This window comes from Caloenas nicobarica, chromosome 3, assembly GCF_036013445.1.
Source record: "Caloenas nicobarica isolate bCalNic1 chromosome 3, bCalNic1.hap1, whole genome shotgun sequence".
Lineage (NCBI taxonomy): Eukaryota > Metazoa > Chordata > Aves > Columbiformes > Columbidae > Caloenas > Caloenas nicobarica.
Genome location: NC_088247.1, coordinates 34,955,138 through 34,974,884, shown reverse-complemented (window position 1 = coordinate 34,974,884; position 19,747 = coordinate 34,955,138). Strand labels below are relative to the sequence as shown.

Sequence of the window (19,747 nt, the reverse complement as noted above, 5' to 3'; positions counted from 1 at the left end):
GGATCTATGCACATTTTTTTTGTAAAAATGATCACTAGGGAATGCCATCTTGGGAGACTGTACTTTAAGACCTCTTCAGAATTATTTATTCCTTTATAATAAAGCATCAGCCCGTATTTACATTTTTGATCTTGTATTTCAGATATTTCTGGTATACTTGGTTCTATTACATTTAGCACAATCGGGACTATTAATAGAAGCTTTGTAATTGTCCTAGAATTACTTGCAATACATTAATTTTTTTAAAAAAGTGCCGTAAAGAAAGCAGAATGTTTTTGAAAATATATTTACTCCCTATTAATTCAGATAACTGCAGCAAACATTTGGGTAGCATGGGAATGTACTGAAATGGAACAAACTGCAGCAGTTGATAATTTGTGTGTGTATAATCAAACCCCATGAAAAGAAACATGCAGTTCTTGGAATCTCAGACTTAAATTACATTTGTTCTTGTATTGAGCAAGCTGAATACTTCACTAAAAATTGTTTCTAAATTCTGAGGCATGTGTTAGAAAATGTTAGAATTTATGATGGCGTGTAATACATGTATTCTCATGTGTAATTTTTTTAATAACACTTCTGACCTTTTTTCTAAGATAGGCGAATGCTTTGCAATAGTGAAACCATTTCAAGTCACAGTTTAAATTACTTTGCTAACCTTTTGAAGAAGCTTTAATAAATTTTATTCTTTTATCAGTCAGATTGCCTGTATAGTAAAGGGAATGAATCTCTGAGTTACATTTGTGTAGCTGAAAAAGCGCTTCAGAAACAGAGAAGGAGCTTGGCAGCGTGTAAAATATTCCCCTTACAAAAGTGTCACAATGTTCATTTTACTGTAGTTTTTAATGCAAGTAGATTTCAGTTTTAAAGTTATAGCATTGAAATGTCTTACTTTCTACATGAAAATAATAAATAAATTCATATATAAAGAACATGTGGATAGATTTGCCAATCATTGGGGTTTTTTAACCTCATTTTAACGTCTATTTTTGTTTAAAGGCAACCTTCAGAAAGAATTTAATTTTTTTTTTCTTTTTTTGAACTGGGTATGACTCATGTTTGCCTGTGGATGCTACAAGTGTTCAAAAGGATTTCTGTATTCAAAATCAAGCCAAAGGTTTGATTTTTAGATAAAAATGGCTTTTCCTGAGAGGAGTAAGATGCCTTGCATTGATGAAATTATTCTGTGTTCTTACCTAGGTGATCGTTTCAGGTCAGTGATAGATGATGCTTGGTGGTTTGGAACAATTGAAAGCCAGGAACCTCTTCAGCCTGATTATCCTGATAGCTTATTTCAGTGCTACAATGTTTGGTGAGCAAATTTATCTTCAATCTTTTGTTTTAATTAGTTATTTCATTTGAAGTACTGACTGAGCAACTTGCTGTTATTAAACTCAGTCTTGCATCTCACTGTACCAGTTTATTATAATACTCTGTGGTATATAAATAAGCTACATTACAAACATTAAATAATTACATTGTTGAAGCAATATTAGTAGATAATGTAAATGTGGTTATTTTAAAGCTGGGACAATGGTGACACTGAGAAGATGAGCCCTTGGGACATGGAGCTGATACCAAGTAATGGTATGGTACATTAATAATATAATTTGCTTTAAGGATGTATTTAAAGAAGAAAAAAAAGTTGTATGGTTTTACCTCAATCATGTTTCTCTTGGGGAGTGGGGGAAGGCCCATAAACCAGTTGCATTTGAACATCCTTAAATCAATTATTAAACTAAAAGTAGATCATGATAAATGAACTGTGAAAAAACATACAGCCATACTTAGACAAACTAGTGTATGCTGAAAATAGATAGAAATGTTACAAAAACTTACAAGAGATCATAGAATCACAGAATAGTTTGAGTTGGAAGGACCTTCACAGGCCATCTAGTCCAGCTCCCCTGCAATGAGCAGGGACATCTGCAACTAGATCAGGTTGCTCAGAGCCCCATCCAGCCTGGCCTGGAATGTCTCCAGGGATGGGGCATCTACCACCTCTCTGGGCAACCTGTGCCAGTGTTTCACCACCCTCATTGTAAAAAAATTCTTCCTCGTGTCTAGCCTGGATCTCTCCTCCTTTAGTTTAAAACCATTACCCTTTGTCCTGTCATAACAGGCTAAATGACTGTCCCCATCTTTCTTACAGGCTCCTTTTAAGTACTAAAGGCCGCAATAAGGTCTCCCCGGAGCCTTCTCTTCTCCAGGCTGAACAAGCCCAACTCTCTCAGCCTGTCTTCATAGCAGAGCTGTTCTAGCTCTCTGATCATTTTTGTGGCCTCTCTGGCCCCTCTCCAACAGGTCCATGTCTTTCCTGTACTGAGGGCTCCAGAGCTGGACGCAGGACTCCAGGTGGGGTCTCACCAGAGCAGAGCAGAGGGGCAGAATCACCTCCCTTGACCTGCTGGTCATGCTCCCTTTAACACAGCCCAAGATACAGTTGGCTTTCTGGGCTGCAGGCACACATTGCCTGCTCATGTCCAGTCTCTCATCCACCAGTACCCCCAAGTCCCTCCTCGCAGGGCTGCTCTCAATCCCTTCATCCCCCAGCCTGTATTCATACTGGGGGTTGCCCTGACCCAGGTGCAGGACCTTGCACTTGGCCTTGTTGAACCTACTGATGGCACTTTTAATTTGCTTCTTCAGGAGCTCTGGTTTTAGCATTTGAACTCATAAAACTGACAAAGTAGAACCACTGTCTGGAGAATGTTTTAGCATCAACATCAAAGTTGATATCTCAAACTCCATCTGAAAATCATCAATTATTCATTATCAAAATCTTTTAGTAATAAGAATTCTGGGGTAAAAAACTAAACCAAACAAAAAAAAAAAAACTACAACAACAAAACAACCACAACAATCTTTAACTGATAAAGGAGTGTCTGTCTTGGTTCTAAAATAAATTCTGCAATTAGCTATATGGTAGAGGATAATTTTTTTTCATGGAGGACTTTACACCAAAATGCATTGTAAGGATTTAAATTGAACAGAACAATGTACCAAAAGGATACTGGATGCATCCAACATGTCTTTGAGCAAATCAAGAATTATGCATTATGATGTTATATATCTTTGAATTATAGGGATGTGTATTACACAAGATACAAAGACTTATGTTTTATTTAGTTTTCATGTTACATTCTAGCTGTATTTCCAGAAGAACTGGGAACTAGTGTCCCTTTAACAGATGAAGAACGTAGAACGCTGCTCTACAAACCTCTGGATGGAGAGTGGGGTTCCAGGACACGAGACGAGGAGTGTGACAGAATTATTGCAGGGATAAACCAACTCATGACTCTAGGTAAACCATGAATAATATTGGGAATGTTTTTGTGTTATATTTTTCAGGCTATGATCATGGTACCTCTGAAATTACCAAAATGAATGTGATAAAATACACCTTTTTACCTCTTAAATAGAAGAAAACTTTCTCATCACACATGTAGTGGGTACACAAAACACCTAAGTTTTCTCCAGTTTTCAAAGGTCACTATTGCTTTTTGGTAGATAATTTGATATGTCAGGGATTTGGGTTTTACATGCTAAAAACAAGTACTTGATTTTTTTGCTTTAGCTACTGGAATCCCTTGTTGGGGTTAAAATTGCAAACTTTATGATGAACAGAATATTAACTATATTACAGGCAGACAGGTGAAAAAAATCTTATATAATTACTTAGAGAATGAATACCTATATGTAGATTTCCCCTGTGTTAACCTTTTCTAATTCCCATTTTCTCCCCCACATTTCCTTGGTTGTGCAAAATGTTGAGGAAAAGGCAAAATGTTGAGGATAAAGTAATTGATTGGTTTATGAAGAGCCGCTTGCTATTTGGTTGTAGAGCAATTACTTTTTCCAGGCAGCTTCTGAAAAGGTAATTGTTAAAACATTTGACATATCACTGCAGCATTTACATGCTCAAAGATGGGTGTCTGAGATGGAGATCCATCAGTGAAATACAGGCTGAATCATAAGTCTTCTGTATATTTTTTGACAAGCAAAGTGTGTCAGTCAATCAACACTCTTAGTTTTTTGAGTAACAAGGGTCATAATTTATATAGATAAGGTGTCACAGACAAGTTTCTTCAACTGATTTTTGAAGTACCTGAAGCAAGGTAAGAAACATTTAGAAGAAGCCTGAAAACTCTTGAAATACTTCTGATACCTAAATGTCTCACATTATGACTTCTCTGGTGACACACTGCATAAAAAGCTTCCCTTTGCTTCCAAATGAAAGGAAATATCCATATGGTGTAGTAATACAAATTACAGAATTAAATTAAAAAACTTGTGAGAAAATGAAATTTTAGTTGTCGTCACTTTGTTGTCAGAGATTAATGGGTTTACATTTAGCATTCTGTTTTACGGCATACTGCTTAGTTTGGGTTTTAACTATGTCATATGTGGTGTGTATTGGTACAAAATAACAGTTACTAGAACATTCATAAGAGTAAGTAAACAGCTTTTAGAAGAAGAGCAGTCTGTTTAACAGCCACATGTTTTCTGTTTTTAAAGACTTTGGAGAGACACTTCAAAGGGCTTTTATGTTTTTGTATTACTGTATTTTCTCTTGACGTGTAAAATGTAGGCATGATGTGTCTAGGAACTTGTGATAGTTCTGAGCACAGGAAGAGAAAAGCAAGTTTGTGTAGGTGCACAGATTTAAATTGCTCAGCAGTCTTCTGGCGTTGTGGTGGGTTGGTTTTAGAAGGCTTCTTTGGTCTTAGGGACGGGAGATTGTGTTTGTATTTTATTTTGAGTCTATTCCCCATATTTTAATGACATTGAAATAGTTCTCTTAAGTTTTATGGTAAGAATTTAATGATTGTTTTGCTTGAAGATGAGAGTGGCAATATAAAACCAAATGAAATGAGCCTGTGTTTTAAATAACAGTACTGAATTGCATATCTTCAGGTATGTATAATTTATACATTTAAATCTACTTTTCGAATGTGTATATTTTGCAGACACTTGCCGGTCTCTGAGGAGTGTGGTGCTTCACGCACAGCAGAATGGGTAGTCACAGAAGTGATCGTATTCACAGCATACACCTCAGCTAACATTTTTGAGTAAAAATACCAAAAATTGTTCAGAATAGCTAGAGTAGTTATTTGTGTTATTTTGGGGAAAGTGCTATGTGTTTCAGACATGAAGAAATAGCATATCTTGTGGCAGGGGTGGAATATTGAAACTGCTCTAAGCTTTTTGTGGTATATAACTTCGAGATATATATATATTTTTTTATTTTTAATTTTTTTAATTCTGTCTAGATATTGCTTCTGCATTTGTGGCACCTGTGGATCTTCAGGCTTACCCAATGTATTGCACTGTTGTGGCATATCCCACAGACCTCAGTACCATTAAACAAAGACTGGAAAGCAGATTTTACAGGTTAGATCCAAGTCTCCTAAATTATTGGCCTTGAGATCCTAAATTGTTGGGCAGCAACAAAAATAAGCTTTAACTTTTTGACATTGTTTTGATGTTTTCCTAAACTATGTTTGTAATTGCTATTTTTTCGCAGTATATATTATCTCTTTAGAAGTATGATCTTTTAAATTACCTCTGTTTCCTTTGGTTCTTGAGATGTTTCTGGTTTGAAAATTAGTGTTCGTGTAATACTTGTTTTGAATAAACATGGATAGCATTTTGTTTTGGGCCAGATTTCAAAGTTAATTTTTAGTGCTTTTGTGTACTAACTGAAGATTGAATTCTAAACTGAAATCACTTGTTCATGTTCATGTTTTTTATACATTATAATGTAATAATGCACATTTATTGTTCCATGTTTATTGTGTGATTCAAGATAATCCAACTTTGACCTCTATAATGTATTCCTTTGAAATCAGAGTTGGTGAGGACTTTTCACTGGATTTTGTTTCTCTTGTCAAAAGAATAAGCAGTTACTTTTTGTAGTCAAGCCTACCTTATTCCATAAATCTGTTTTTATTCGTTTGTAGTATTGCCAAGGCCCAGGTAGATAATGAGCAACCACCTTCTAATGTGTTTTCCAGTGAAAATTTTTTCTTTACCTGCAGAAGCAGGAGGGACTGTTCAAATCACTTGTAATTTTGGTAGCTTTTCATGAGGCATTTTTTCTCTTCTGATCCAGGAATCTTAGCATGTCCATATGTTTTTAAAAAATACAAAACAAGGTAAATATGGTCTTTCCCAGTCACTGCTGGACCCATAAACATGATTAAATTCCATTTAAACACTTATGCTACACTAATCATTTTAAATGATTCTCTGCTTCACTCTACAAAACACTTGTGCAGCATTTCTTTTTCATCATGTTTTGCTAGTATGAAGATAGAAGACTGTATATATTTGTAACTTCCATGCTGTCAGAGTTTTTATTTTAAATAGAACATATTTTCTTCTTTATTGCCCCCTTTTTTTGTTTGTTTAGATTTGGGGTTAATTTTTTTTTTTGTTATTTTTGCTTTTGTACATATTTTTTCATAATGTTGTGGCTATTCTATACTTAGGTCATTAAATCAGAGCTATGGGAGGAATTCTGGTCATTGTCTATCCATCAGAAAAAAATGTATATTCTTAATAATTTTTATTAGTATTTTGTTAATCCTCAGCTGTGACTTAAGAGGTGATATAGGATGGATTATGTATATCATAAAGGAATAATAAAAGCTGAAGCATCACAACTGAATTTGCCTGAGGGGCATTGGCAGTATATTCTTAAAGCTGTTTGTATAAATTACCGCAGGACATACTGTGAGAGCGGGAGGCCTGAGGAAGCTGCCTTCTGCTGGTCACATAGGAAACATACCCAAGTGTGCATGTTTTACGTTTTAATGTAAAAAAAGGATGAATGGGATAATACATTGGAAGAAGGATGTAAGGCTTTTTCTCCTGTTTCGTATACATTCCTAGAAATGAAGTTGTTTTGTTTTTCTTGCCCCTCCCCTCTTACTTCTCATACACAGGCGCCTTTCTTCATTAATGTGGGAAGTCCGGTACATAGAACATAACACTCGCACATTTAATGAACCTGGAAGTCCTATTGTCAAATCTGCCAAATTTGTCACAGATCTCCTGCTACACTTCATAAAGTGAGTCGCTTAGTAGGTCTGTTATTTCTGTCTCTTACAAAGGTATTTAGTCTTTTCAGATCTGAATTTTCAAGTGAGATAGTTCTGCAGCTTGAATATGGCCTATTTTTTACTGTTAGGGCAAAAGAGAGTAAGGCTTGTCTTGACAAAGGATACTTAAGTTTGCAAAACAAAGTCAAGTTTTATAATACATTGATTTGCATGGCATTTTATTTCAAGAGACTTTCTGCTAAATGATAATAATGGGTCTGAGTGTCTTCATGGAGTGATATATTTATATGTAAGTTAGGAGTTTGAGTTTCAATACTGCCGATGTTAATATAATTCTGGGCATTTAATTCTAAAGTCTTTACAATTTATAATGTGATTGAAAATGGTGTTTGGTATGCAACATTGGAGACTTTGTAGTTGACAGAAATACTAGTTGTCTTTCAAGTGTGGGAGTTGTTTTTAATTCTCTGTAGAAAAACTCAATGAGAAATGTTTCAGATTTCTCAGTCAGTTGACACGTCTGCAGACCTGAAGTTTGTAATAAGAATTTACTGCGTGTCCAGTGCCGTGATTTGCTTGGACACAGGGAATGCTGCTGTTCCCGCCTTGTGGAAATGGCAAGATACTTTAATAGTTTAACAAAAACCATGACATTTTTAGTGATTTAATTTCTTAGTGTTAAATTGAATCTTGTTCTTTTCCTTATTTCATGTCGTCTTAAAAACGTTAGAATTGCATTATGTATTTGGAATCTAGGACTTTAACTCCATACATAAATATTTGATATCTTCAGTGCCTGTGATTTCTCGTAGTGGCTGGAGAGTGAAAGATACTTAACTGCTTCAGATGTTCAAAGTTTTCGTCAAATACATCTCTAGGAACAAATACGTATCTAAAGGCCTTTTCTATTACTAAGTTTGTTAACATCTTTGTTCTACGTGGCTTTTTTCTGATTAACTAAGCAGCTCAGGGTTTTTCAAAGTGTGTGTTTTAAATTGGCTTAGCAAAATTAGTGCAATACATGGATATTCTTATTTAATAATGGCCTATAGCTTGTGTCTATTAACATACTCATTTAAGTGAACTAGCATGTATATATAAAGCCCAGACTTTTTTTTTTTTTTTTTTAGTTCTAACTGTAGGCTAGAAGGCTGAGACCATGGAAGGCAAACCCCATGGTTCTAACAGGAGTGAAATATCTAGATGCCTCTGAGAATCTAAGGCTTAGTCTCGAAGTTACTTAAGTCTTTTTAAAAAGCAGGAAATTGGGGAGGGGGGGGATGTTGCTTGACTTTTCACCTTCTCTCCCAGCTGTTCTAGTGCTGTAGCCTGTATTAAGGATTAGGATTCTAGTGCAGAGTTAGTGAGTATTTACTCCTGTTTTCTGGTGGTTTGTATTGCTACATAGTAGAATCCCTTTGGGCTTTCTTATGTGTAGGAGTTTGCTGTTATACAAGCATTGAAAATTGGTATTTGTTTTTCTGACTTAATTATGCAAGTTTATATAATAACAATGTTAGTCCTTACACAAATAAACATTGCATTTCAAATGTCTTAAATTGTGGATGCTAATGTGTTTGCACTTTTGTACACTAAATCCACAGTAGTGTTTCTTACAAAGCTAGATGGGCCCCAAAGCCCTTTATGTGGTATAGTGTTAGACTTTTTTAATGCTAATAAATTAATGTTAAAGGATTAAGATTTTTAATTTTAAAGCATTGGCACCATTAAGTGGTCTATGTGTTACAGAGTGCAGATAACATCTTGCAGCTTTTGAGCAGAAGATTAACTTTTCTTATTGCTGCAGTCCTCTTAGTATTCATATAGCGCTGAACACTTTATTGTTTTATTTGGGAAGGGCTTCATAAACATTTTCCTACCATAGGCAAAATACAGTTGATTCCACAGGTGAAGATGGAAAATAAATGTTAGCGTGTATTTCTTTTGACACAGAGACCAGAGTTGCTATGACGTAATTCCGTTATACAATGCAATGAAGAAGAAAGTGTTGTCTGACTCTGATGAGGTAAGTGGTTGTGCCTTAGACATTTGCATTGACAGATTGGAGAAACGGGATCACTGTCTCTGTCCTCCTGCTGGATGCCGAAGTATTATTTTTGTCACTGTAAGGGAGTGGGGTGTACTTTTCTGTCAATTAAATGTTTCTTTTTGTCAGCCATTAAACTAGGTAAAAATCCATCCTCCTCCTTTAGTGCAGAGAGCTTTAACAGTTTATTGGAGAATTTAGATGGTTTTTTTAGACTTTGGAGATGTTCTCAAAACTGACAGTCACATGAAACGCTTCCCAGAGGGACAGGGATAGAACTGTAAGGACTCAAATTATAAGTGAAGTATTAAAGAACTCACCTACTCATATATGCTTATATTTTTTTAACCTTTTTATGCGACTCATTATCTTGCTCAAAGGAAGAAGAGAAAGATACAAATGTGCCAGGAACTTCCACTAGAAAAAGAAAGGTAAACTTTGATATCTTTTTAAATGATTTATAGTGCTATACATCATTAGAAATGCATTTGTAAACAAAGGAGTATAAAACTGAAAATGTTTTTATTATCGTGTTACTTTAGCTTTAAACTGACTGAGGTGATGTTCTTCTGAGCTGTTCAATGTAAAAACATTTCTGTCTGTGCTGCTGTGTAACATGAATTCATTAATTAGAATTTATATCCTGCAGGGTAACTCTTCCATTATATTTTGTAAAAACAGCTAGTTTATTTAATATATAGCAGACAACATTGTCATTTCAGGATCATCAGCCGAAGCGGCGGCTACGTAATAGAGCTCAGTCATATGACATTCAGTCATGGAAGAAGCAATGCCAGGAGCTGCTGAATCTCATTTTTCAGTGTGAAGACTCTGAACCATTTCGACAACCAGTGGATCTCCTTGAATATCCAGTGAGTATTTTAGAACAGGAAGGCTGGTTATGATCCAGTTATTAGGTGGATTTCTTTTTCAACTGTGACCATTTTTCCAACTTTTTAAATTGAAACTTCAGGCAGCTTTATTGACTTTTTTTTAAGTGCTTCATTGTCACCTGATAATAATGTTTGTTGTCTTTTTCAAGTAATTTCATAAGAAATTGTACTTCTCTGCTCTCTTAAATACTTTACTGCAAAACGTTTTATATTCAGGGATGCCTATGTTTTTAAGTAAATTACAGCTTTGGCGATTATGATGTGTCTTTCCTTTTCTGGGCAAAAAATAGTCATATTTGAAGTGCATATGTTTGATTGTTGCATGTGACAAATGTCATGGATCAGTTTTTGTTTTCATTTCAGAAGTATAAAAGCTAAAAGTAGTTTTCGTACCACAGTCATCTGGGCTCGATGCATAAAAAGTATCTACTGAGGAACTGTAGTGAAACATTAACTGTAGTAACAATGACTCTCCCAAATTTCGCTTTCTGCCTGGGTCGTTACCCTGGAGTTCATATCGCCATGATCAACCATTTGTAACTACAGAATATTTTAACACAAAAGTCTTGTTGCCTTGTATCTCTTTTAGCTTTTCAGTCTAGTTCTACTTTAAGTAACAAAGCAAAGGTTTTGCATGCTTTCCTTCAGTTTTTCTTTAAAAGATCACTCTGAGGTGATTAGCTTGGGGGAAATCATTCATCCCAGTGGGAGAAAAGAAGTGCTGCTCTTTTGGAAGTCACGAGCAGGTCTGTCCTGACACTTCCACAGCCACTGGGGCACCATAATTTGTGAAGTAACTTAAACTTGATGTTGTGGCCGACTAAAGTGGCCTTTTATGTTTGAGATCCTCAAATGAACTGATACACCTTATTAGGCTTGGGCATGAAACACTCTGCTCCCTGGTGTCGCAAACCTATTTAATGTTCAGAAGCACTCACACAGTTTCTATTTGCTCTGATGGACTTGGTATTTCAGCTTTTTGTAATATGGATATTCCTCTGTTTCTTCCATAGCCTAGAAAAAAGTCCTGTCATTGGCTTGAACAGGGTCCTGTTTAAGCCTGTGGAGTTTTCATTATTTTAATATTACTTGCCTAAATCATCAGGTGTCCATTTGGGAAACTACTTAGGTTTCAGCAGGGATGTGCTAAACGTATGATCAGGTTCAAATATTCAAACTTCATATTGTAAAGCTAGTATGTAAAAACAGTATTAGGCTTAGTACCAAGTTTGAGCTGTTAAGGCACCCAGGAGAGCTTGTATTCACACTTCCCTGTATCATGGTTATCGTTGTGACAGTGTGTCGGTAATACAACCCTTAGGATACAGAATTTTGAGCTCTGTATTTCAGGAAATCTGTTTGCAAAATGAATTAAATCTTGTGTCAGTTAACTCTTAGCCTCAATCCTGGCAGGTACGTCTGTGTATGAGTAGAAAGGAGAAAAAGTCTTCCAGCAGTCTTCCAGAACTATTTAAAGAGGACATTTCATTTAAACAGGTTTATCAAATGCATCCTAAAAAAAAAGGATATATTAAAACTTGGAAAAAAGAATTGTAATACACTGCTTTGCTATTTCTTAACAGGATTATAGAGATATTATAGACACTCCTATGGATTTTGCCACTGTTAGAGAAACACTGGAAGCTGGCAACTATGAGTCACCAATGGAGTTATGTAAAGATGTAAGACTTATTTTCAGCAATTCCAAGGCCTACACACCAAGTAAAAGATCAAGGGTAAGACTTTTGTTTGTTTGAAAGAATACTTTTAGCTGAAAAATACAGAACAGAAAAACAGAGAGACAGTGTAATTGATTACTTTAAAAACAAGTTTAATATTTCTGATATTAAAACATGAATATTTCTGAGAAAGTAGTATAGCTTCTTTTAAAAAAAGAAAGGAATATAGGCTGTTTAAATGCCTAAAGTTCTGATGTTCTGCACGTGTGTTTTGAAAGTAAATATTGGAAGTGGATCTAAAGGGAGAGCCACATTGAAGGAAAGATCTGTAGAAACATGATTGTGGGTACAGTAGTGGAATTTTGGGCAAGAAACTAGATTTTCAAAACACACACAGAGTTTCAAACTCCTCCACTTCGGAGGCTGCCCCAAATTAAAATGTCCAGGTGTAGAGAGTAGAGGATAATGACATTGTATGCTGTTCACTGGTATCCAGTGAGATTGTAATGAAGGACTTAAGATTTCTGGGAAACAGAACTGTTTACATAAAGCATGAGCCTACAGAGCCGTTCTTACTTAGCTGATAGGAAATACCCTGCCACTGGTAGAGTTAATAATATTTTCTCTCAGATTGTCTTGCAGGTGCAGTATCTGTTAGTAGTGAAAGTTATATAGTTACGCACGTTCAAGGCTTCTGTGTAGCTTTCCTTCTACTAATATGCTTTAGGTATTAGACTAGAATTATTAATAGTTTTTTATGTTTGGCTGTTCTAAATAGCGAATTAATCATCAGGACTTTACTGTCTTAAAACGCAGAGACAAATTCCAGAAGGATTGATGAGTGATTGGTCTCTCCTCAGTCAGTAATAGACAATTGCACTCACTGTTTGGGCTGCCTAAAAATTAGTCTTGTGTCTTTTGGTTGCACCGAAGGGCAGGGTGTTTTGGGCAGGTCTGGATTCTTTTGTGGTTTTTCGTTCTCATCTTGATCTCCTCAAACTGAGGTAGAATGCTTGATGTGATCTTAGCTCCAGTGTAGTTTCACAGATTCTTCTGACACTTTTGTATTTTTTATGTTTCTTCCAGATAGACTGGTAGAATAGTAAATTTGTAGCTCTTCTTTATTTTACTTAGAAGAGGAAGGTTCTGATGTCAAGAATTTTAATATTCCAGGACCTATGTACTCTCAGTACATGCAACACATAGTTGTTAAATGGTGATGTTTTCACTTGTTATTCAGTGGTGCTTTTAGCCTCTTACATGACTGATGTTTACTTGAAGAGTAGACATGAACCTGTCAGCTTTTCTTCTCCTTGGCACATTAGACATACATTTTTATATCAGTTTTTTACATGTTTTCTTAAGAAATTTCTTCGGATGTCCTCTCTAGTAATGCATGCAGGGTCGGTTACACTTAACTGTTTAGTCTGCTGCTCAGAGAGGTTTTCTGGTCTGTCATTAGACAGGCAACTGTTTAATATTGTCTTTATGCTTCACATTCTAAGAAGGTGCCGTGTCCCCTCTTAAAGGATCTAGGCAGTTCACTTCCGTGTTTTAGTTTCCAGAATTAATAGCAACTGTGCTCAAATAATGAGTTGTGATCAAAACTGAGTTTGATTTGGTCCCTGTAAATCATCCAAGGCTAAAGTGGGGGGGGTGGGGAAATGTGCACCTACGTAATTCTAATATGTGTTTGTACTTCTTGCAACCAACTCACTGGTAGTATCGATTCATCTGTAAGAGGATATGAGGAAGCAACTTAATATAGAAGAAAATTCAATTTCTTGACCCTAGATATGATACAGTAAATTTCCGTTAAGGATCTCTCTGTGGTTCTGTTCTGGAAAGGCAGTTGAAAAAGGGCAGTTAAAATAGTGGCTTTTCTAATTTTTCCTTTTGTGTGTGATGTTCAGTGGTAATACACTTTGCAAAACCATGAAAATAGTTAAAGCAAATGTGCACATGGATTAGTGTAAATTTGTTGAGACAGGCTGTAAATTTCCTTAAAACATTTCCATATTAATCAATTTACTTTTCTAACTGTTGTTCAATGATAAATAAGTGAAATGAATGCTTTGGAAAAGTGTAAAACTTGCTTGTTTACTGGCTTTTCTTTTTTAGATCTACAGCATGAGTTTGCGCCTTTCTGCCTTCTTTGAAGAACACATAAGTTCTATTTTATCAGATTATAAATCTGCCCTACGCTTTCATAAAAGAAGTACAATAAAGAAACGAAGGAAAAAAAGAAGTAGAAGCAGCTCAGTTTCTAGTAGTGTTGCATCCAGGTACATTATTCCTTTACAGTATTCATGAAATGGTGTGCAAGTTTGACTTTCCTAAACAGCAGAATTTAGAGTGGTTTTATTTTTTTTTTTCATAGTACTTCCTTTACTATTCCCTATTACAGAATTATAGCTTTGACATGCAAGTCCCTATGATGTGGAAGAGTTTTAAACTGAGAGCTATCCTAGTGTAAGTGCTTAAAATTCAAATAACTGCTAAACATGCACAGCAAAATAGCATTGTTTAGGATAGTGATGGCATCATGCTTTGTCATACAACTACAGCTTTTATTGTAAATATTCACTTTTCAGAGGCTCTCAACTACATGAATTTCCACAGTAAATGTCATATTTTTAACGTACTTCATACAGAGATGATTGTTTTACTCCCATGATCTCAGACCCTGGTATTTAATTTTATTTATTCCTGTAAAATAAAAAAGTGGTCAACCAGGATACAAATTGTTCCTCCTTTTTCAGCCCTGAAAGGAAGAGGAGATTAATAAAACCTCAGCTGAAGGCAGAAACTTCTGCCACCTCTTCATCTTCTGCACCTGCACGGTCAACAGCACTGAGACACGCTCCACCTCAGATGAATGGAAAAGCGGCTGAAACCTCTTCCCTGGTGCGGACTAGAAGCAATAGGGGGATAACAGATGTGGCTGTTGCAGAGCAACCATCTACTTCTTCAGGAGCAAAGCCTTTAACAATAAAGCCTTTAATTACAAAGCCTAATACTGCTGCAGGGTCAGGAAAGTCAGGCAAGTTGGGGTTTTTTGTTTTGCCCCTTTTTTTGGTCATTGTTGTGTGTGGGTTTTTTGTTAAGCTGTGAATGTTTTTTAAATGTAAAACTTGCTTTTTGGAAATCTTAATATATTTGTCTCTGTTAAGACTGGTTCTGTTTTCAAGCTGCTGGGCCTTTGAGGTACTTTGGAGGAAAACTGAGGCTGTTACTTTATCCAGGAAGCTTTCTTGCTTGTAGATCACCAATTCAAATTTTTTGTTTGTAGTAGAACATGACTTGCGTTTTAGCCAGATAGGATTGAATGTGGAATAAACTACTTAACTTGAATAATTGTTTGTTTTTCCTTTTTCTGCTTCTAGTACTGGAGAATTCAACCAAACATTCCAAGAACCAGAATATTGTATCAATCCCTAGTCAATCTGATTACAGTCATAACACCAGGAATAACTCCACAAGAGAACACCCCGAGAAAGAGAAGCAAATCAAGCGCAAAGTAAAATCCTCCACTGTTAATCAACAAGGTACAGAGTTTCTTTGGAACTCCACCCCCCCGCCCCCAGTTATTGATGTGGTGGCTGTATTCTTGTACTTTATTTGTGATAATTTGGGGGTGGGGAAATTAGTATGCATTATGATTTAGCAGAATATGGAGGTCTAATGTAACAACTCAGTCACAGTTGGTTTCCTTCGTGGTAAATTAGCATGTTTTTGACTACTCTTAACACCACATCCATGGTGTGATAACTGTGGTGTCTAGCCAATTTTGATATGTTAATATATCTGTACGTACGATGAAGATGGAGACTCCCTTTTTACAAGGAGTCATATGGAAAAGACAAGGGGTAATGGGTACAAGTTACTCCTGGGGAGATTCCGCTTGGGCACAAGACAGAAATTTTTCACAATGAGAACCGTCGGCTGTTGGAATAATCTCTCCAGGGAAGTGGTGGATTCCCCAGCATTGGACACTATCAATATTCAGCTGGACAGAGTGCTGGGCCATCTTGTCTGGACCGTGCTTTTGCCAAGAGAGATTGGACCAGATGATCCTTGAGGTCCCTTCCAACCCGGTATTCTGTGATTGAAGTTATGACAAGGATCATGTTATGAGTTCTGAGATTCCAAAGCAGACTTCCGCAGGGTCACACTTTAAACCCTGTGGGTTTTACCTAATAAAACTTAACCTGGGTTATTTATATTTGAATCAGTAATACTGAGTGTGATGACACTCTTCACAACCGTGAGCGTAAAGATCAGATCATCCCAGCTGCAACTTTGTTCTTTCATTTTTTGCCCCAGCAAAACTGAACTATGCAGTGTTTACGGCTTAGTATATTTGTATGGATTGATCAGACCTGATTCCATGTAATCTTCTGACTGAACTCGTTCGGTCTTTTGATGTCTGGATGCCTTAAAACTCAAAGTTTCTGTGGAGACTGAAATAAGATCTCCTAGTCATAAAAGCTTTCCTGTTGATGAAGGAGCTTTCAACTTGTTACGAAGCTGCTGTGAAGCAGCTAGATCCACTAAGCAACTTTACTCTGAAGATGGAGAAACAGTAGTCTGGAAATTGAGCTTCACCTGATTAATCTGTTTACTCATTGTAGTCCTCCTCTCCCTGAAGATTATCTGGCTGTTCTTACTCTTCCATGCTTCTGAAAAAGCACCTTGTGATCTGATAATTTACATCATCTGTCCATTCCTTGCAAGCCTTCTCACAAAGGCCTCACTGCATGGCTAAATAATATGCCCATTACACAACTGGATGGTTGGTCATGTCAGAAGTCAACAATCTGCACATTGTTGATGCGATCCTTTCTCCCCTGCATATCCACTCATATGACAGTGGAGGCCTGTGCTTTCAGTGCATGATGGAGCACATCTGAACACAGCCGAAGCTGTGTATGGATGCTCCATCAAAGGACTGGATGTACTGTCACGCTGGCTGCAAGTCTGCCCCAGGTCGTGTTTCGGGCAAGGGCTGTGGTATCAGAACATCTCCACTGGGGTCCTGTGACATCCTCCACCAAGGAAGCTGGGTACCACTCACCTAAGAAAAACTCACAGCCCATAAAAGTCTCCAAGCAAATGCCTTATGCCATGTGTCTGTTAATGTGAGAAATCCGTGCAGATTGCATACTTTTTTTTTTTTTTTTTTTTTTTTTTTTTTTTTTGGTTAAAGTCTCTCGTGTTTCTACCCTTTTCCTTGCTTGTTGTTGAAATAACCCTGGTCTAATGAAGTGGCTATAACGGGCTGCTACCTCATTTCTCCAGAGATTACCTGCTGTGAGGCATTTCCAATCCTTTCAGCAATGCTTCTTGAGCACCTGCCTTTTTTTTTTTTTTTTTTTTATTTCCCCCTGTTGTTTTTGGTTTTTTTCTTTCCTCAAGGTACCTTGAGCTAACCCCAACCAGAAGTTAGTCCTCATTGCCTACTGGCATGAAGTTCTTTGAGCTCTGCTTTGGGTTCCTTAGATTTTGACAGATTGGCAGTCACTGTGAATCCATTCAGATATTTTAGTAAGAGTTTTATTAAGGCAGTATGAAAATGAATGTAAATGCGAATCTGTTATGTGATAAGTACTCTCATTTCTTTACAGCAGATTGCAAGGATAATGCTTTGGCGTCAGGAAGCATTCAGGTAAATGGACATGGAGGACAGCCTTCGAAACCTCCAGTTAAAAGAGGTCCTGGACGGAAACCGAAGGTGGAGACTAGCAACAGTACTTGTGAAGTGGTGCACAAGAAAAGAGGCAGAAAACCAAAAAAGCTACAAATTCTTGAACAGCAAAAGGTTGCAGAGCAGAATACCATTCAGACTGCAAGGGATGTACCAGAAGAAGCCTCTGCTTCTACTGCATGTAATTCTCTTTCTGAAAATAATATGAAGGAAGACTTGGTACAAAAAAAAGGCCGTGGGGGTAGAAAGCCAAAAAGAAAGATGAAGACCCATCAGGCAGGCTCGGACCTTTTAGTTCCTGCAAATGTTAAAATGCAAACAAGAAGCAGGAGGAAAAAGATAGATGAGCCTATGGAGGAGGGGTCTGAAGAGCTTAAAGACTCTGAACCTCACATGAGAACTAGAAACCAGGGTAGGAGGACAGCCTTTTACAATGAAGATGACTCTGAGGAAGAGCAAAGGCAGCTGTTGTTTGAAGACACCTCCTTAACTTTTGGAACATCCAGCAGAGGCAGAGTCCGAAAGTTGACTGAAAAAGCAAAAGCTAACTTAATTGGTTGGTAATTTTTACCAAGGGTTTTACTTCGGAATGCTATGAAGCAGGTACAATAAAGGAACAGCAGAACAGACTTCTGCTTCCCTGCTGCTATTATGGGTTAGAAGAATATGTTCTGATTTGGGGAGAAAAAATTAGCAAAAAAATGAACTTGAAAGAACATTCTTTGAAAGAAATATATATTTTAAACTTTTGCTATTTATTGCCCTCCAAATAGGTTATGCATTTCAACAGTCATTTTGTTCGCAGTTGAGAATAATTGAAGCAATTTCTGACTGGCGTACGGAGTTGAGAACTACTCTGCTCGAGTAGTGCGTAGTATCTCTACACAATTAAAAAAAGGTGATAGAACTTTGAATGCCACAAACTGAAACCAGAAGTCTATTTTTGACCAAGTAGGTACACTTTGGTTGTAAAGTCAAGTTGCCTAGGAAGGCAGATTTTGGCAAAAAGTGGCAGTAAATTCACTTACATTTCTATTAAATACAAAAATACCAAACTTTGCTAATCTGAAAATGCTTAATTTCAGTTGTGATGGAACATTGAACTGCAAAAGAAGCCTAGCACAGGCTGTTGGTTTATCCAAGTTCTGCCAAACATAGCAAAAATGTAATCACAAATATATATATATATCCACATTGGAAAAAGTTTGACTGATGTCTAATTTTTCAGACCTTGATTCTTGTATCAATCACTAAATCTCTGTTTATTGTGCCAAAGACTGAGAATCAGTGCAGTGGAAAGCCTTTTTTTCTTTTGGAGTGTCAGTACAGCATACCATTTGCAGTGATAAAGCTGTGTATTGTTTTAAATAGTGAGTTGTTAACATTGTTCAAAATGTATCCTTTTTGGTACTTTTGGTAGAAAATAATGCACTGGTGGGGTCCTTTGACAGAGATGTTTTAGACAAAATGTATAATTGGTTAAAGGATTCAAGGAAACTACAGGACAGGTATGGAATTATGATGTTTACTTTCTGATCCAGATTGATTGTTGTTTCTACAACTTTAGACATGCTTAAGAGGCTAAAATGACCTACAAAGAAGAGTGTATGTGTATATATTAATATATACATAAACACATACATATAAAATATTACCCAGGTATAAATTTTTTTCAGGATTTTTTAGATAGCACTAGAATTGAAAATAAATTTTAAAATGTCATACTTTATAGTTTAATTTTAAGGGGAAGATTGGTTATTTTCAATTATTAAGGTTAAAAGGCCAAATCACTTTTTATGCAATCATGTTTTATACAGTGGTCTCATTGCACATTGTGTTTTTCTGCACTTTTTATGGTATATCACGCTGACATAAGTCAATATACACCCTAAAGAAAAATTCCATTTAATGATTGTGCCTTGTATTCTATTATTTCTTGCATCCTTAGTAAAATTAAGTTGTCTATTGTAAATGATAACTATATGACTTAGGGGAATGTATTGTTATATGTACTGCTCTGGAAAAGAAAAGCAGTTATTTATTTGTTTATGGTACATTTAGTTGTTTTATACCTTTACAAACAAACTTTAATACCATTTTCTATCACTTAAAAAAGTATTGTCCAGTTTTAAGGAAAAAAATTACAGGAGGAGTCATATTTTCTGAGATCTGGTATGGTACAAAAATGTAACCAAAATTTTCCGGTTATGCATTATTTTGGGAGTTTGGGTAGTGTGAAAGTTTTTTTTTTTTTCCATTGGTGTGACCCTAACTTAGTTGAAAAAATAAACCTGAAATGAAACCTCAATTCTGTACACCCTTCAATTCTGTACACCCTTAATAATATTTATTTT

General features: G+C 36.3%; 1 protein-coding gene across 4 annotated transcripts in view; it reads left to right on the top strand.

Annotated features, from left to right (window-relative positions):
* The window catches only part of PHIP (pleckstrin homology domain interacting protein), a 109,345-nt gene extending 90,267 nt beyond the window's left edge, over positions 1 to 19,078 (top strand). Inside the window, exons 28-40 of one of the 4 annotated variants that reach the window (XM_065630823.1) lie at positions 1,201 to 1,312; positions 1,526 to 1,587; positions 3,149 to 3,304; positions 5,274 to 5,394; positions 6,951 to 7,076; positions 9,021 to 9,093; positions 9,495 to 9,545; positions 9,837 to 9,986; positions 11,591 to 11,743; positions 13,808 to 13,971; positions 14,449 to 14,729; positions 15,073 to 15,234; positions 17,317 to 19,078. In XM_065630823.1, the coding sequence (XP_065486895.1) occupies positions 1,201 to 1,312; positions 1,526 to 1,587; positions 3,149 to 3,304; positions 5,274 to 5,394; positions 6,951 to 7,076; positions 9,021 to 9,093; positions 9,495 to 9,545; positions 9,837 to 9,986; positions 11,591 to 11,743; positions 13,808 to 13,971; positions 14,449 to 14,729; positions 15,073 to 15,234; positions 17,317 to 17,957 (2,252 nt within the window). In that variant the 3' untranslated portion in view covers positions 17,958 to 19,078. Of the gene's footprint in view, positions 1 to 1,200; positions 1,313 to 1,525; positions 1,588 to 3,148; positions 3,305 to 5,273; positions 5,395 to 6,950; positions 7,077 to 9,020; positions 9,094 to 9,494; positions 9,546 to 9,836; positions 9,987 to 11,590; positions 11,744 to 13,807; positions 13,972 to 14,448; positions 14,730 to 15,072; positions 15,235 to 17,313 lie in introns of all 4 variants that reach the window. The other 3 variants (XM_065630822.1, XM_065630824.1, XM_065630825.1) reach the window with 3 other exon arrangements.
* The last annotated feature ends 669 nt before the right edge of the window (positions 19,079 to 19,747 follow it).